Here is a 19,233-nt window from a genome sequence, read left to right on the forward strand (position 1 = left end):
ATTCAGTCCACACAAATAGGTATCACTGCTCTCCTTGTTTGTACCCTGTATTTATTTGTATTTTAGCATCTGTGAAAAATTAAAATATCAAAAATTAGTTCTTAGCAGCCCCTACATGTAAAGAGAAGTACCATATGGAATACTTGGAACTTGAAAAATACTATCAAATATTATTCTTATACAAGTTTTGAAACTTCTCTCTTCTCTGATATCTTAAGCACATTTAAGGGTTTGTATTTGTGAGGGAATATGGTATGTTCAGGAAATGTAAGTCTTTTTTATTTACATGTTTTCTGTTTGTTAAGATTGGACTGTGTTATGACTCAGTCCAACGCCTCAGCTCTGCACCTCTCTGAAGAGTCGGCTGTTTTTCTTCTAGCGTTGTCCTGCTGCATATCTGTATCTTTTACAGGTCATAGCGTGTCATTTTTTTTAATGGCAAAAATGCCATCCAGAACGATGAGTAAAATCATCAGGTGCAGCAAATATTTAATTCTTCATCTCCCAATTGTAACTTTAAAACTACCCACACAGTGCTTGGAGTGAAACTGTGCTTGAAATTGCAACACATCGGCAAACCTTCGAAAGGTACTCTGCCAGTAAAGAAAGAGGTATGTCGGTTATTCTGTGCAGAGTAGACAGTGAATCTGTCAAATTAAATATATGTAAAAAGATGTAATATGATATTGAATCTCTGCATTGAGTCAGACTTACTCTCACACCAACCAGCCCCTCCCTGAGCCTGGTTCTGCTGGAGGGTTCTTCCAGTTAAAAGGGAGTTTTTCCTTCCCACTGTTGCCAAAGAGCTTGCTCATAGGAGGTCATATGATTGTTGGGTTTTTCTCTGTATTTGTTATCGTAGTATTGTCTACCTTACAATATAAAATGCCTTGAGGTGACTGTTGCTGTGATTTTGGCACTGTATAAATAAATTGAATTGAACTGAATTACAAATCAAATTAGTTTTCTACAAAAGCTAATTTTCAAAGAACCAGCCAAATATAAGTGAATAGAGGGCGCAGAAGTCCATAGAAGCTGGGCTGATGTAGTGCACTGATCTTGTGGACCCTGTACATTTTTAATGAACTGGCTTTTATTTTTTTTATTTTTTTGAGAAAAACTCGAATGATTGTCATTGCCGATTATTTTCATCCTTTTGAGGCCATGAATATCTGTACTTAATTTTGTGTAATTCAGCAAACTGAATAAAGCTTTAGTTCAAGCTGTTGTAGTTAGGCTCAGCCCACAGGCTGATCTCAGTGACAGTTCAAATCAGCTGATGGCTCATTTGATACCTTTCTATGCACCAGCTGCCACATCACGTTCAGTAGCTGACAAAACATTGATGTTTTGCTCTACTCTCCACTTTATTTTACTCTATGCAATATTTGTCAACACAAGAAGAATAGTCTTGAAATCACCAAGTCTGCATTTCATCATGTGGGCACATTATCTTAATTAAATTCAACCTGTTACTTACTTAAATATTTTACTATAAACTAAAAGGGTTAACCCCTATTATGGCACTCCAAAAAAGTGAGCTGATGAGTTGTCTCAGTATACATCCAAGTGGCTCCAAATACCCCTGCTTTTCCTATACAAGCTTTCTGCTGCCATGGTTATGTATAGATGATGGTATTGACATTGACATTGACCAATTTGTGGTTTTACTGTTTATGCATACAATATGAGAAAAAGATGCTGAAAGCAAAGAAATAACCAATAAATCCACAGACATTCAGCAAAATAAGTTGTATTTTGGCATTTTGAAACATGGTCTTTCAAAGAAAACAGTTCTTCATGAATCATCAGATAAGTAATTACCTCCAAAGGTCAGAGAAAATTAAAAATGATCATTTCAGTTTATACTTGGTGTCTTTCTCTTCGCTGATTGGTAAACCCGTTTGCCCAGGGAAGGGAGCAATTTTTAGGAAGAAATAGGGGTTGCTGTAGACCCGCAGGGCCACAAGGACGGGAGTGGCTGCATAGACCAAGTTAGCTGCCAGCACCAACCAGAAAGCATCACTTGGAATGCGATACGGCGCTGTGGTGCGAGGGTGGAGGAATCCCCCGATGTGGGACCATTGGCACTGAAAGGAGAAAGAGAAAGAAAGAGGTCAAACTGTTTGCATATAGGAGGACATTACTTTACATATCAGCTTTTACTCGTCTCTTACTCTCTCTGCACACTGATGACAGATAACTTGATGCCTCAGTATTTCTTTCCAAAAATTATAAACAAATTTTTCCACTGTTATTAGTCTATTAAAATACACAAGATAAAGCTACTAACAAAAAAGATAAACGACATCTGAAAATGTCATCTTTATGTCTAACTGGAAGTTGGCTTAGAAGACAGAGAGTGTGCAAAAAGGCTTTAATCAAGTAGTTTCTCTTCTCATGGCTCCAATTTTTCTGTCAGAGCAATATGGAGAGAAAGCACCACCAGCTTGTTTGTTACAGAGAATATGCTTCAAAGGATAAATTTTGTCCAGGTCATTTTTAGAAAGATGAAAGCTCACTAGATGGAGTTAATTGCCCTGACATGTGTTGGACCGCTTCTTATTTAACATAAACGGCAGATGGAAAACTGTAATAGGTCAGAGGCAGCAATTATCACAGCAGCTTCCAATGCAGAAAACTGTCAGTGAATCTTGCATCAGTATTCAAAGACCTGTAGCTTAAACTATGTATTCATAGTAATTTTCTTTATTTACAGTCTGTCCTCTGGTGGCGTTACCTGGATCATAGCTCCGGCAAGAAAGATGGTCCAGTCCGGCATCCATGTGCACCCAGGCTTGAGGAGACCATAAACAAAAGCACCCAGCAAGGGTAGTGCATAAAAGAACAGGTGCAGCATCTAGGGTTAAAAAAAAAAAAGCTTGCACCATTAGTCTAATAATATGATTTCATATCATATCTCACAATACTAAAAATGTATCTTTCTCACAGTAGGTAGTCTCTGTCTATAATATCTTGTATATTCCAGGATATATTGCTCAGGATATGGTTGGACGTGCCCAACAGAGCTGAAAGATTCTTCCATCACTGTCAGTCAGTGTTGTTGTTGAGCCCTGACCAACAGTCCAGCAGACAATTAATACAGTACATCCTCAGTCTCCACTGGCCCACATCGCACTTCAGCTACTCACAGTGAATACAGAAGAGGGCTGCTTAAGCCTCAAAATGCAAACACAGAGCGCCCTTTAATGTGCTGCAGAAAAGTAGCACTAATCGAAATAAAACCTAAGAGAATTAGTATTGGCAGGTATCACAATTAAAATACTCCGCTTTGTCCCTTCCAGTTATATCCTGGGGGTTAATTTAACCTTTTATCCCACAGTTGAACTGCATACATTGGATGAATGTACAATTAATTCAATAATTAAAATGAAGAGACAAAAATAATCAAAAGAAAATACTAAAATCATTAACTTTAGCACTGCAGTGTTTTGCTGCTTCTCAGCTATGCATGCTCTCTAACACAAATTTGCACCCTCAGCACAAATTACCATTTCCACACAAGGGTCGTTACAGAGAGAGTCTTGACCTTCAACTTAAAATATTTGGTGCATGAAAGCCTGTTTCCCACTTTATAAAAGCCTCAAATTATACCAGTGAACGGTTTCCTTTCATTCTCGGTCTTAGGTCCAGATGAATTCTAATGAGTTGAGCTCGGGGCCTGAAAGCCAATCATATATGCCCTTCAGTCTTTTGTTGAAATGCCTTCTTAGTGCAGCCACAGTAATCTGTCGCATATCATTCATCATCATCAATAAATGAAGAGGTCGGTTAGTTCAGAAACTGAGCAGGATTGCCCGGTAAGCCAAACTTCATTTGATTTCTTTGCACATGCCCATGAAGCCTTGGCAGTCACACACAAACGCAGATCTGCAAACATTGCTAAACAAGACGCACTTCCACATGCTGCACACGCATCTTCCTCCCGCCCAGCGAGATGCTGATGGGAGGCTTTGGGCAGGGATTACCTTATCAAGTTCTCAGCATGCGGTTCATCTGTCTGATCATTGACTCTCAATTGTGCCTGGACTGCAGTCCAGACAAGGTCCTTGGATAACCTATTGACAAAGCCATGTATGCCAAACAAAGCACAACAAAACCCACGGCTACACAGGGTCAGAGGAAGAAAATAAAAAGACAGCAGACCAATGCCCGTCAAAGTAATAATGTGTTATCCATCTTAACCAAATGAAAGACAGACACAAAGATCCGCTGGCCTCTCAACCCACGCTCGTTATTGCTGTAATGATGAAAAAGGGCCTTGTAATCAGCTGCGAGTTGAAAGAGTGGGGGAGATAAGGGCAAGCTTCCAGCACGCTCATAGTGAGATCCATGAAAGCAGAGGTCCATTATGTGGCTTGTTATTTAAAATAGACTGGAGAAGAGCTTTCAGGTGTTCCAGCAACGGCAGGCAGAAAGGCTGAGTGTGGTGAGAAAATAAAACACCCACCATAACTCTAGGGTAGCCCACAGGATCCTTCAGGTAAGGTTCATACTGCTTCAGGTATATGAAACAGGCTTCAAGTGGAGAGTCCAGAGCCACCTACAGAGAGCAAACAACATAACAACAGAAAAACCTTACAGTGTAGTTCAGTTTAAGAGAACAGCATAAAATACCAATGCGTAGATCTGAACGATTCTCTTCCCTTGTCAAAATAGCAAAATGAACATCCAGAGAAGATTTGTCAATGTGACTAAACAGAATAACACACTGAGCATGGTTAAAGGAATTGTTTGACATTTTGGAAAACATGTTTATTCACTGTATACTGAGGGGTTCGTGAGTTTCTGCCTGCACTGTGTCACACCCTCTCTAAATCTCCCACTCTCTTGTCTACCCTCTTTTTAAGTCTGTCTGTCTTCCAGGAGTGAAGAAGCTGTCAGAGTTGTTTGACTGCACCTTGAGCAGGAGTGTCCAAAAAAATATAAAATGGGGAATATCCCAGGAGTCAGCCTGCATTCAAACAGTCAATTTTGTTTAGAAAGTTTCCCAACTGAGTGAAGTGACCTGGAAGTATCGACATCGCAGTAATAACAAGAGCTGGTCGACTTCTATAAATGTTAATATGCCTGCTTTTTTAGAGCTTTTAGCATAAAATAAACTGGACTCTTGGTTATGTGAAGGAGGAAATGTGATCAGTGTCAATTAATGTGGATTTACATAGGTAGTTGCTGTATTGCCAGGCTTAAGGAGTATGATTACTGAGCTATTTTAAGTCAGTCACAGAAAAGACCAATAAAGAAACGAGATACACTGAATCCAGGGTGAAAGATCATATGACTAGATGTGACCTGACAAGCACTTCATAACCTACATATTATATGTCTTATAAAAATACTATTATTTTAACTCCAGCTTTTCTAATAAGATGATGCTTCTTATCAGTTGTTGTCTTTTTTCACTTTCTTTTAAAACTACAGTTGTAGTCCTTCATTAAAATCTCTTTAAAATTTTATATATGACATACTAACCAAGCCTCTCAGGATGGTGAAGGCCATGGCAGCTATCAGGAGAAACAGCAGAATGATGTCCAAAGGACGCCAGATCAGCTTCAGGCTCTGAGCATGCTGGGCCTGTGGAATGTTAAGAATTTGTCGATATGTGAAGAGGACTCAAAACAAATATATTCACCTCCTTCTCCTTCACTATGAAAAGTATTGATTGCAGGTGCTTTAAATTAAGTCAGCCTAACTTGAATTGAAATGAAGACCACAACAAGTTATAGCTCAAATACAGCTTCCCCCTGGCATAAATAAATGTGCAATCAAACAATCATGGCTCAGGTGTCTAAATGTTGAGCTTCATCTATGTTTTTTTATCAACTCTGACTGTGAGGATAGCATGGAAGCAGAAAGCTGAGTTAAAGGAACGGTGCCGGTGAGATAAATTGGCATGGAACTGGAAATCTGCAGAACTGAGGCCCTTTAAGACTCAACTGGAACAAAATACTACATAATATGATAGAAAAAGCAAGAATCTGAGATTTAATTGTTGTTTTTAAAAAACTAACAGATTCAGCAAGCACACCACTCTAACTACACTAATAGTCGCACAGATTTTTCATTGTTTGGATCATATTCACCTGAGCAACAATGCACCTCTAAAGCCCTCCACAATCATATAAATGTCTAATTATTCATGTTCTGTACTTACATTGTATCCACCAATAAGCGGTCTATCTTTTGCCCGAGTGAATAGAACGATTGCTCCCAAAACAGGCATCAAAAGAAAGAGAAAATTGAGCCAGAAGGCTGGATGGATCTCTGACCCATATTTACCTGCCACAAAGAGAAAGATAGACACTTATTGTCAGCATGCACTTAACTATACAAACACCGCCTGTAAACATCTTAATGTAAATGAGCAATTAAGCTTTCTATTAAAACCTCAATTGTGATACTCGAGGCAAAAGAGAGATGTGCAGCGTATCGATGCTAACATAACAGAGCGAACATCACGTTGCCTCCAGACAAGTCTGGGCTTCTGACGCTTATGTATGCAGTTTGAAATGCCAACAACAGATGCTTTAAGTCTGTTTGCTGCTTTGTTCTGTGAGGTTGTGATGGCAGGCGAGACACGGGGCATGTGTGTTTAGTTGGCAGGCTGAACTGTGACACTGATGGTACAAGGCAGGGCAGATGTTTGCCTGATTAAAGCTTGTCATCGTGGGACAGACAGAAAGCGGATTGAAGATGCGGCTCACCTGCCACTATCCCGACAATAAACACACTCATGTTGGCACACAAAGAGCCAGCCCAGAACAGGCCCAGAGTGCGGTAGGCTTTCCTGTGAGAGAAACAGAAAAATACAGAAAAAAAGACCAAAGAGATCAAATGAGATGGAAAGTTATATGTTAAATTTCAAGGCTGGGTAAGTTTAAATAAATGATCTTTGAGAACTTCTCATATCCATCCTACAGATAACACAATGCCTAGCTCACTTTCTAAAGTGACAAAAGGCTGATATTGTTTAAAAGAGGATTTAATATCCATGATAGCGCCATCCCCAAGGCTGTGCTCCCCCTGAACTCTTGAACTCACTGGCTGCACTTTATGACTAACTCACTCAAGAGGAGGCTTTCTTTTTTTGTTTTCTTTTTTTTTAATCTTTTTTTTCTCGAGCCGTTGTCTGGGATTTATGTGATAAATCCACCCATGAATTTCTAAAGTGAAACACATCATTTGCTCAGTTACTATTTCTTTAGAAAAGCTCAAATACAGGAAAAAGATAAGCCTGAAGCTTGACATATGCTGTAAAAGAAAAGTTTATCTTTGCACTGAAATGCATTCCTACTGCTTTTAGACTGTATACACAGACAGTTTTCATACCATCCTGTGTGTGTTTTCGCATTTTGAAAGGGACCCTACCCTGTAGATCTCTCTATTGTCATTTAATGCAGACATTATGTGATGTGATTTTAGCATCACCCACCTGTCTGTTATTCTGCTGATCATCATCAGGTACATGATAAAGTGTGCTATTCCATCCCAGTAACACATCATGATGCCATACGACGTTCCAAGATAGGGCTCTCCCTGAAACACAGAAGTTGTACACATGCCTCACAGCATTATTATCATGTTTGCTTAACATGGTTATTTGTGCTTTGATCGGTGTTTGTTGGGTTTTGTTTTTTTTTTAGAATTTCAGAATTTTAAATGTTAATAAATAAGAATAATAAGAATAAGAATAAAACCTACCGTCTTCTGGTAAAACTCCATAAAGCCAGAAATAATGCCATCATATTCCAGAGCACTTGTCAGGTCAATGATACATGTGAAAGAAAACTCAGCAAAAACTGTGGGGGAAAAAATGATTTAATGGATATTTAAAAGGCTAACCTGTGTGCTTCATACCAGAAGCCCTGTAATTTCAGCTCTGTGCCTGTGTGTAGGTGATAATTGGTAGTGTACAATATCTTTAGAACCTTGAAAAACTCGGAAGGCACTATAATATTAAAAGTTACTCTTTTTGCATATTCTGACACCTGAATTCCTCTATAAATTAAAGTATATTAGAACATGACATCAAATCTTTCTAGATTTTCTGAGCCTTTTTCATTGTTTTTTTGTTTAAAAGGTTTTCCTTCAAATGGCAGGTGATTGATTAATGGAACAGCTTGGGGAGAAAATTAAGTCTTGAGCAACGAGGTAGACTGTGCATGCTTAAATCGAGTCCATGGTGAACAGACTTCTGTCCTTAGGTTAAGGACCCAGGAGAACTGAAAGGTCTCGTCTAGCAAATAATATTTAAGAATGAAGCCACACATACACATTATTGGCATGGAGGGCTTACTATTAATATAAACTGTAACAATAACACTGTTGTTATGAACTATTATTAATACTACAGTTTACATTCTATTCAAGCTCTCTTTGAGAAATTACAAAGTCTGAAGTGTTGCTTTAGACCCATATTGCAGCATTAAAATAACAGAATGCAATGTGCTATTCAGTATCATTTGCATACAGTATGTTTCATTATAAAACAATTGACCAGCAACTCCCTTTCCAGATGTCCAGATTTTATCTTAGGCGTGATCTAATTGGCTTGGAAATGATGTGATTGTGAATGCCACTGAGCAGCAGCATGACTTTTGATAGACCATCTGGTAGAGTTATTGTGACAGAATAAATGATTGCTATTCTACAGCACAGCATAGCAGTTATTATAAAATACAACAGCCAACTTCTATACATTGCAAACTGCTGTTTGTGCATACTGTACTGCTGATTAGATTGCTACTTCCATTTATGCATTGTGCACTGTTGCAAGTGTTAGTACTTTTGCACAACAGCAAGAAGCTTGTGGGTTTGAGTCTGCTGATCAACTAGAGCCTTTCTGTGTGGATTTTCCAAATTTTCTCTGTGTTTGTGTGGTTATTCTCCAGGTTCTCATACATCTATGAACAGCCTCAAGTTTATTGGGTTTTTTGTTGGTTTTCTACTTTATTTTATTGTTTCATTGTAAGTTAGCTGACTATCTGGATCACAGTTACAAACTTTCATGTTGCCCAGTACTAATATGTGCAGGTTACAGCCCCCTGTACAGGATAAAGTGGGTATAATCATTGATATATAGAAAAAAATACACGTCTGCAGTTTAAGTCAATTAAAAGAGAACACCTGTGAAAGCCATTACAATGATCTACCACCTGGCCACTGCAGAATCTGTGTTTTTATACAGAAACCACTGTTTCACATATTGTCTCCCTCATGTAATCCTGAGGAGCTCCACTAGGATTATCTCTGAGATCTAAGAGGTGATATAGCAGAGAGATTGTGGCCCTCTAGCAATGAGAAAAGCCTGCCACTTCTTTTCATTTAATGTTTTGGCTCTTATAGACAATACCAGCACTGCCTTGAGCACCCACAGCCAATAGTTTAAAATTTCCACCCAAATAGCCTAGCCCCTAGCATCTGCTGCAGGGATCAATTTGAGGGGGGAACCCTGGGGTAGAGAGGAAGCTCAGTTTGACCGGTCACACTAATTCACATTACAGCACAAAATATTTTAGAATTCTTTAAACTTGCATGAAAAGTGCACAAGCTGCTATTGTTATATGACCAAAGTGACTACAAAGGTCCTCAAATTATTCAGACTGAGTCAGTAGGGCAATCCAGATTCTACTATACAGGAGCAACGACCGTGTCCTGTGTTACGAAATAGCTGTGACCTTTTTTCTTAAGAAGCAATCAAAAACTCCGTTTTAAAAGAATAGCTGAAAGGTTAAGTAAGTGCAAGAGCTGTGAGGGTTGTCAGTCTGCAGGGAGCGTTTGGGTCAGTCACGCTTTAGAAAAGCCTGGTAAAACGTTGCTCTGAGCCTAATCAGTCTAAGCTGCTTTCAACATATCAGGTGAAATCACACTGAATACAATTCATGTTTTCACGCTTCTGTAAATCCTTTTGTGGGAGTTGGAACAATGCATAGCAGTCATTAAAATTCCATAGTGTATTTGGAAATGCAACGCAAGTAAGTTGAGAAATGCACATATTTGCGTTGATTACCAAAGAATAAGAAGTCTTTAGGTGCGTTTCCACGAGTGATGAGGAAGTAGAACAGAAACACAATCACCAGCACAGCAACACCAATCTCCAGAATCACATAAGGCCTGTGGAAACAGAGAAATGTCAATGTGTCATAAGAAAATATCCATTTTTTTAACATTTTTAGATAGCAAGCTATCTTTGATATATATATATATATATATATATATATATATATATATATATATATATATATATATATATATATATATATATATACGTACGTACGTACGTACTTTCCCACAGTCAGTATTCATCTGCTATATCCCATCTCTCTTGGTGTAGTAGCTAAAAGCACATCTTTACAAACTTTAATCAATCATAGGCAGAGGTGTGGGATGCAGCAAGCTAAGGCCATGTTAGTTCAGCATTGCCCTCCATGTTTACTGGTCAAAGGTACCTCCGCCTTACACTGGAAAAGATTAATGTGCTCAAGGTATCTCCTAGTAAACAACATTGCATCCTCACAAAACTCACAGTGTGTGCTCACAGAAGGAAAACAAATGCTATGAGAGCAAAGGCATGCTCCCTAGCTACCCCTCCAATTCAACAGTACAGGAAGATTTATGCACACAATACCGTTTGTTTGTGGAGTGGAAGAGCACAAGGCATATTGTATGTCAAGAGTAATTTATCAAACTCTTCTGTGCAGTCCATATTGACTGTCAGTGTCCACATGGGCAAATAAATAAATAAATGTCTGTGTGGAGACATATTCACATAGGAAGAATAAAAAATTCTGCTGAAATGCTTTGTGGGTGAGGGAAGACTAAAACATGCATATTATCACCATCTTTGTTTATTCAGGCTAAAGCATTATAATGTTTATCCATCAGCTGCTGACAATCTTATAAAGACAGTATCCTAATAAACAGGCACAAGAGATACGCCTTGAATGAGAACGTGATTCCTTAGAGCTTAGAAAAGCAATTACCCCATCATCATATCAGTCATATCATTATGCCCACAAACTTTGCCTTCTATTTGCTCCCTTTTAGTTTCTCCTTTCCCTTCAAGAAATGTTAGCTTTAAAGAGTTTGCACAACTAGCATATACACTCTTTAAACTGATGTCATAGAATGTACGGGGTTGAATATGGTCAAGGATTCCTCAGCTTGTTATACATACTGTATATCACAGTCACCAGTACTAATGCAGTTTGAGTTTTAAGCTTACAGAGTCCTCTAGTGGTAGAAAAGTATACCAGCTGTCACCCAGTGATACTGGAAGGATTTCTAACATTACTGTATATTAACAATTATTCTCATAGTTTAAAAAAATGCATGTGTTGTGAGTGAATAATATATAACGTGTTACAATGATTTCATGGGAAAGACTGTATGTATTAAGGTGATAAGAAATCAGTACATTTAATAACTTACTCTTGAAGCTCAGAGATGGTGTTCATGGCATAGAGGATGCCAAGGGCGGAAAATGAGAATAGAAAGACAAAAATCTCCATCTCTTCAATAGCTGTTCAGCGCCCTCCCTGCAGGATTCACACTAAGGATGAAAATATAATGCAATTATAAGTGAATAGCATTCTCATCCAGCAATAAAAACAAATTTAAATAGTCGACTGAGCCAATATTAATAACATCAGCACATTATTAACTTGAAAACTGAAATTAAATGGTATTAAGCAAAATTAGATGAATGAGTTCCACAAAGTATCATTTAAAATGAAACCTTAACAGTGAAATAAATGAAAAAGAAGGAGAGCAGGGTCTTACCGTCTGGCTACGTTTGGTGAATTAATCAAATTACTGCTGGCCCGAGGCAGACATGGCATTTACTGGGGAAAGAATGAGTGGTAACAAAGAAGCTTTTGGGGGGAAAGTTGGGCAATTTGGTTTTGTCAGAGATTTACATAAGTCGTATTAGATAATAGGCCTACATTCCATATTAGGCCATGCAACGTTTTCAGCTTACGTATACTGATTATGTGAGGCATTTAATGCTTAGTTATATGAAATATGCCTTCTCTATACTCAGACATACAATACAACAGTGTTGAACTGATACGATATAAAGCGCCTTGAGGCGACAGTTGTTGTGATTTGGTGCTATATAAATAAAATTGAATTGAATTGAATTGAATTGACTTGACTTGAACAAAAGCTAAATCAAAATTTGATTTCAATTAATGAACCCTTTACACTCTAAAGTTATGAAAATGTCTGCACATCAAATAGCATTTGAGAACTTGCGCAAACTTCCCACAAGAAAATAGACCCTAATTGTAAGGTTTGTATCTTCTGCGCATTTGATTTGATAGGGAGTGACATTCACGTTTCTGCTGAAACAGGACTGCATACACCGAGCTCTATTTAAGTAAATCATTTGCTTTCAACGAGTTGCAAATTTTCAAAGAAAGAAAGAAAGAAAGAAAGAAAGAAAGAAAGGAGCCGTAGCATTCCTATAGTCCTGTCAAAAGAAGGATTGCTGCAGACCGTTAATCTGTGACATACAGTCAAGACTGTAGACAGGAAATGTTTCCGCAGTTCTTTTTCTACTAATTATCAGAATTTCTCAACAGAGCCAAATCCTCACTATGCCTGTGTGCCATGGCCTGGTTTTATGTGTTTTTGCACAACGGCTTGGGCTTTTGAGGTCTCGAACTTTATAATCCAGCTCACGTCAAAGAAAGCATTGTCAGAAAAATTCCACTAGGGTGAGCCAAACGCTAAAAAAATAAAATAAAATCCTGCTATGTTTGTGTGCAAATAAACTCTGAGAAACTACAGTTCATTTTGAACTTTGACATAGAGCAGATTTTTATTAATGATGCACACATCAGTCAGCATTTGCTCAGAGTATTATGGCAGAAACTGAGACTTTGCAGTTATTGTTACTGGACAGTGAATCAGCTGAGGAATGAGTAACTGTCTTAAGTGGAAACACCTTCAGAGATGAGCCAAAGTACTGTAAAGAACTAGAATGCATCATGAAGGTTTTATTTTGCTTTCACATACTGTATCATCAACCACCACCTCGCTAACACAAGAGAGAACAAGAATACTTGACAGAAAGAAAAGAGCACCACCCTGCCAGTATCTTTCCAAAAGAAAAGAAAAGAAAAGAAAAGAAAAGAAAAGAAAAGAAAAGAAAAGAAGAGTGAATTTGAATACAAACAAATGTACACACACACGCATACACATCGCCCTTTGCTTCCCACCAACCTCTATTGTTGGGAATAAGAGGAAGGCAGTTTTACCAGGAAGGCTGTGGCAATGTGTGTTTGCTGGAAACAACTGGATCTCTTCCAGCTCCGTTGTTCAATATCACAGGATGGACAGACTGATACCAAAATGAAAGAGTGACCTGCAGGAGGTAGAAGAGCATGTACTCCATTTCACATCTTAAATGAAACATGCTTTTATAGAATAACTGTCCGTGGGGAAGTAGTCTGATAGATCTGCTGAAATGAAAGTGGTGTGACATCATGGTTGATATGCCACTGCCAGCCAGTCAGGTTGGAATTTATGTCCATGTCTGTCCAGGCTCATATGAAGTGATACCTTTGTTTGATTGTAATAAAAAGGTTATTTAAAGGTTATGCTAGATTAATAAAGGTGATTCTGATAGAACACAAACATATACGAATGACAATGCATGAGTAGTCAGTGCATGACTAAAGGCTAAAAGCGTGTTATGTGAAGTCATGCTGACGCTGATCTTTCAGCTGCATTTGCCTAGACCTTATTTCATAGTTAAAAACAAAAGAGCAACAAAGAGATGAGTTAAAAGCAAAATATATTCACACTATGACAAAATAAACTAAACAGAATAATTTACCCTAGAGTCTAAGTGAAACAAAGAGAATAAAAGTGGCTGGACTGCAGGTATTTAGCCTAGATGATATTGCATAAATGTTTTAACAACACATGGAAACTGTTTAAATATTGTGCTCTATGATGGTTATGTCCTGGGGGAGAAAAAGGATGAAAGTGTTGTCAGAGCTCCAACTTTCTGATGACCTTTCCCTTGCCCTCTTTTTCCGGGAAGAGTTTACATCTGTTAAATGGAGTAACTGGCAACCAAGTATTTATACTGCCCATCACCCAGTTTACTGTATTTCTACACTTACAGCAAAGCTCAGGAGCCAAACAATAAAGTGGTGAAAGCTGTTGTGATGAATGGTGAGGTAGAACCTGAGCAAGAGTACCTGTGACAGCCTGAACTTTTCCAGTTGTCTTAGGCAGTACATACACTTTTACCTTTGCATACCAAAATCTAATCAGGCAGTGTTACATTACAAACAAAAGTTTGTGCTAAATTTCAAGAAATTCCTTCAAGGCATTCCTGATTTATCCTTTTTACCTGCGCCAAGGAGTTTAAGTTTTTGGTAGTATCTGTGTGCATCCGTTCTGTCATTCTCTGTTAAGAAGACAGCTTTAAAAGCTTTAAATTAATTCAGCTAAAACTTTATAGCTGTGTACAGTTGTATTAACAGTTCATTAAAATTTGCATGGTCAACCTAATAATTTATTGGTCCAAAATTGACAAAAAACCTTATAACCTTATATGTTTCTTATAAGTGTTGTGTGTATTGTCAACACAATACACACATTTGCCCACATCACACACATTGCTGAAGTGCATTATTCTGAGCATGATGAAGTACCCATTTCTTAAACGCTCGAAATGTTACTGAAAAATGACAATAGGTTTTCAGACTGAAAAGAATGGGTTGGCATGGGATAATTTCGAGTACAGTTTATTGATTTTATTATGAATCTGTTAATTTACAGAAAGAGGTTATAACTGTTAAAATACATAACAATTTGAATAGATGTGCGATGTTGCTGAATACATTTTTTTTGTTTTTTAGGAAACAAAATAAATTTCTGATCAAAACCTTTTGTTCATTAAAAAGATTATTACTTAAATTTTTAACTAATTTTACTAAACAATGAAATTAATGCTATACACCTGCACATAAACCTGCACTTTGCACTGTTTTTTGCAGTTTTTACTACAGTTTAAAAAAAAAAAAAACTTTTTTCACTGCAGGCCTATTAAAGTACTTTTAAAATAAACAAAGAAAACAAAATGAATTAATATAATGAATATAATATATAAAAAATGGCTATAAAAATATAATACTATTTCCCTAAAAGTGAATACTGTCCAGTGAGCTGGCTGCTGTGGAAGAGGTTTTTTCCTTTTGGAGTGCTTTTTCTTGTTCATTTTATTTATTACACCTTTATTTAATCAGGAGGTCCCTTGAGACCAACTGTTAAAAATCAAATGTAACATCAAAACACATCAAACAAAATAAAATAAGTCAGAGTCAAAATAACACAAATACAAGGTCCGGCTTATAAATAGCGGTTACACTCTCTAGTTACAGGAGTCTTTATGAGAGCTCTGAACTCTCCCACGGAGATAAAAACATTCAACTTTAATGTGCGCTGAAGGTTATTTCATGACAAAGATGCAAAATTAGAGCATGTTTGTAGAAACTCAACAGCTGGATCAATAACCTCACAAAAAGAAGGAAAAAACAGAGACATATACACCCTACATATAAGCATATGGATATCAAAAAACAACTGCATAAAAACATAGCAATAAATCATACTTTTCTTACATTTATGATTATCAGCAGTTTCAGGAGTAATACTTGAACCTGCAAGAGTAGCAGTAGGGATTGTGCACAGAATGTTGGTCCATGGAAGGGAAAAACTGTAAAATAGGTTAATTAATTAATATATGAAAATAAAGAATCTGGTTAAACCTAGTTCTTAAAACTGTAGCTGAAACAAAACAAATGCACATAGCGCCTAACAAGACCGTTTAAAGTGACATACTTTAAGAATTCAGTTTTATTTATATAGCACCAAATCACACCAGTCACCTGAAGGCTCTTTATACTGTGTGGTAAAGACAATACAGTAACATAGAGAAAACCCCAGCAATCACACATGCCCCAATGAGGAAGCACTTGGCAACAGTGGAAAGGAAAAACTCCCTTTTAACGGAAAAATCCTCTTAAAGATCCAGGCTGAAGGAGGGTTAGCCCTCGGCCATTGATCGGTTGGGAGTGAGATGGGGTAGACATGACAAAAAGCACAATGATGGACCAGAGACAGAGATTAATAATGACTAATGATTAAATGCAGAGTGGGTACAACCACAGAAAGTGAAAAGAAGTAAGTGAAAAAGAAACCCTCAGTGCATCATGGGACGCCTCCAGCAACCCGGGCCTCTTGCACCACTAAGGAGGAGTTTGGGTACCTGATCCAGTCCTAACTATAAGCTATATCAAAAGGAAAAGTTTTAAGTCAAATCTTAAAAACAGAGAAGGTGTCTGTCCCCAAAAAGGGAGCTGGTTCAACAGAATAAAAGGCCTAAAACTGCAGCCTGAGCGCAAAGTGGTCTGTTGGGGTGATGTAGCACTACGAGGTTTAACCTCTAAACTTTTATAACCTAATGCACACTTACATTAAGTTACATATTGTTTAAACCAGTGAAAACTGTGTTTGTCGGTATTATTTATTTATTTTTATTTATATTGGTTTATTGTAGACTTACACTTGTTTTTAAAACTATGAAATATTTTATTTATTTATCAGATAGTCGATCTGAATTTCAGCATCTGCATACCTTTGACTGAGCTGCTTGTTATTATTAGGGTATTAGTATTTATTTCTTGGCCAGCTGTTTATTAACTTAGCTATAACTGCTGAGCGCTCATTTGTCACCGCTTTATATATTTTGTCTAACTTGACGCATTGTCTCAGGTGGGCCAAACACTTAACTATTTCTGTGCTCTTCTGTTTTCTGTTCTCGATCAACAAGCAGAGTCCTCGAGGGATCTGAACGAGCGGCTCTTGTGTGTGACGACAACGGCGGAAATATTTTTTCGCTGTTCAAAATGGCAGCGTCTCAATCAGGAAGTGGAGAAAACAACTACGAAGAATAAGTTGGATAAAATTCCCTATTTCTGTTACTTTGACGCGAGTCTTCGATCAAAATCAGGCCGTGAGCTCGGGGTTTGGTTTGAGAATAGGAAACACGTCAACGGTAAGTGTACTTCGATTATATTGGGAAAATGCGAGCGACACATCGGCAGTAGCCTTATAACAAGATGCGTTCAGGGCAGCCTCTCCTAGGCGCGCACGTTTTTTACGACGGGCTACGCCGGCTCTTCGGCGCCTGGACTGGATTAAACGAATGGGACGTTATCGATATACATGTAATGTCATGAAACCCATGGAAGTTAGGAGCAAATAAAACACACATAGCGATGTTAATTACTTCGTTATGCTGTGTTCGAGAAAGTCCGGTGGCTATCGCTTTAATATTAGCCAACCAGCAAGTAATTTGGGTCAATAAAAATTTCCATGCTATCTTTATCATTTAAAGAGAAACAGGTAGCAGTTGCTACAAAAACTATTTTAACACAAATCTGGACAAACTGATATTTTATGTACTAAACTAGAGTGTATTCTCTCTCCAATAACATACAAGTGCCAGGCATGTTAGTGTAAAACGAGCATACCCAAAGTCGGAAAAAGGCTATGAGCTATGCTACCAGAGCTAGCACAATGAGCTATACAAAGTATGGTTGATTTTAGTGAAGTAAAACCAGGTATACTTTGCCTAATCGTTGTTTTCTTGACCAGCAGTCGTACGAGATTTTTCGGTAAGAAAACGAAGCATATTAATTAGAAATATTCAGAAGCCAGTGTTGGTTTGTTTGTTACTCCGTAATAGATATGTCGTTTGTCGTTCACTAAGCTAACAGTAGTGGCAGTGATACTGTACGCAGAGCTTTGGCTGTTTTCCTTTGTGCTGTTTGAAACCAGTGCGTCCACTTTTATCAACACAAGCTGTATTTTCAGCTTATTTAAAAAATGCTGCTTACTTTCATCGCGTAGGCGTACACACTAACTTTAGCTGAATTACAGGAGAGGGAACAACGCCATTTAGTATAATCTCAAAGCAAGTCAAGTTAGTTGAAAAGTACTGTTGTTCTCGGAGACCTTGGGGAGATGTTGCCCCAGTTTGTGCATCTAATGTATTAATTAACAAATAAGACAGAAGAAAGGCTGAAAGTTGTAAGCGTACTTGGTAACAATAAACTTTGTGCGTGTAATACATGTTTCCGCACACTTCTTTTTCATTATATGATTATGACGTGTATGTACCACTGTTAGGAATGTTGTGTTTGTCAAAGAGGTGGCTAAAGTATGCGAGTATTCTGTGCCAGGGTGCTTTAACTTATTATAGTAGAAGGGTCCGGATTAAACACGCCACTGGTCATGTCTTCCACGAATTTAAGCTATATGTTTAATACAGAAAAAAATCAGATTGATGTGGCTGAAACCAAACACATTGGAGCGTTTGGATTTGACTCATAAGGAAATGAAAATGGCTCCCACATAGCTGTCCCCTCCAGTTCTTTCCTGCAATTTTCGCTATTTGGTTTCCACTGTGTTTCTCGCCTGCAGCAAAGGCTAGTCGAGCCCTATGCAAGCCTTGACACAGTAGGTTGCCATGGTGCCTGGCTATTTTTCTAATTATGTCATTCTCCTTTTGTTGATGGATAGTATTTGGTGGCTGCGAAATGAACAACATGCTAGGCTTTTGTCACAGTTTTAGTCAAAAATATCTAAACCCCTGTGATGAGGTCAATTGACTTGGTGTTGTTTGTTGTAAAATCCCTCTTGCAGCCAAATCTCCCCCACTCTCCTGAACTTAAATGGAAACAGACAGGGTTTTTTTTTTTACTTATTATATCACCTACCCAGCAACTTAAGTACTACACTAGAATATAATGCTTTTACAGATACCCATACATAGAGAAAAGTGGCTTTGAATTTAAGGGAAGTTTTGTTGGTTTGGTTAAAACAAATAAAGTACCAGTTAATCACTCATGTAATAATAGCTACTTTTGGTAACCATGCATACCAGGCTGTATTTTAAGTGCGTGTATAAAAAAAAGGTTTGCATGAGCAATAACAGTGGTTGAGCTCCACTTCTACTTCTGTGTGTGTTTATGCTGAACAGCTCCCCTTTTCTAATTTTCCTCTGTGCCAGACAATTGATGGCTGTCTGCCCTGCAGGGACTCTGAGGGTCACTGCACACTAGATCTGTTGGCACCATGTTTAGAGCCTGCAGGAACTACAAAGATGACACACAGAGAATATGT

The 19,233-nt window shown here is 38.0% G+C and overlaps 2 protein-coding genes across 6 annotated transcripts in view; one reads left to right on the plus strand and one right to left on the minus strand.

The window, feature by feature from the left end:
* Positions 1-1,651: 1,651 nt before the first annotated feature.
* Positions 1,652-17,811, minus strand: tm6sf2b (transmembrane 6 superfamily member 2b). 2 transcript variants are annotated; one of them, XM_086281521.1, is made up of 13 exons: positions 15,666-17,811; positions 13,287-13,393; positions 11,803-11,864; positions 11,452-11,572; positions 10,031-10,134; positions 7,723-7,820; positions 7,454-7,557; positions 6,726-6,808; positions 6,176-6,300; positions 5,494-5,595; positions 4,472-4,564; positions 2,741-2,860; positions 1,652-2,090 (listed from the first exon to the last, which is right to left on the minus strand). In XM_086281521.1, the coding sequence occupies exons 4-13, from the start codon at positions 11,529-11,531 to the stop codon at positions 1,854-1,856; spliced, it is 1,146 nt and encodes a 381-aa protein (XP_086137647.1). In that variant the 5' UTR covers positions 11,532-11,572; positions 11,803-11,864; positions 13,287-13,393; positions 15,666-17,811; the 3' UTR covers positions 1,652-1,853. The 2 variants fall into 2 exon arrangements, with proteins under 2 accessions (XP_086137647.1, XP_086137648.1); XM_086281522.1 differs by lacking the exon at positions 13,287-13,393 and having other exon boundaries at positions 17,676-17,771.
* The window catches only part of sbno2b (strawberry notch homolog 2b), a 65,858-nt gene continuing 63,551 nt past the window's right edge, over positions 16,927-19,233 (plus strand). For 3 of the 4 annotated variants that reach the window (XM_086281512.1, XM_086281517.1, XM_086281518.1), the window contains exon 1: positions 16,927-17,101. The gene's annotated coding sequence lies outside the window, so the exon portion shown is untranslated. Of the gene's footprint in view, positions 17,102-17,570; positions 17,724-19,233 lie in introns of those variants that run through there. The other variant, XM_086281513.1, reaches the window with a different exon arrangement.

This window comes from Aulonocara sp. 'chitande type north' Nkhata Bay, linkage group LG23, assembly GCF_057382095.1.
Source record: "Aulonocara sp. 'chitande type north' Nkhata Bay isolate Kocher_YH1m ecotype deep benthic linkage group LG23, A_spYH_male_GT1.1, whole genome shotgun sequence".
Classification (NCBI taxonomy): Eukaryota; Metazoa; Chordata; class Actinopteri; order Cichliformes; family Cichlidae; genus Aulonocara; species Aulonocara sp. 'chitande type north' Nkhata Bay.

Coding starts and splice junctions, on each gene's coding strand:
- tm6sf2b (XM_086281521.1), bottom strand. CDS start 11,531: ATGGAGATTTTTGTCTTTCTATTCTCATTTTCCGCCCTTGGCATCCTC. Junction 10,135..11,451: donor ACCATCTCTGAGCTTCAAGA/GTAAGTTATTAA, acceptor CTGTTTCCACAG/GCCTTATGTGATTCTGGAGA. Junction 4,565..5,493: donor TCACCATCCTGAGAGGCTTG/GTTAGTATGTCA, acceptor TGCTCTCTGTAG/GTGGCTCTGGACTCTCCACT.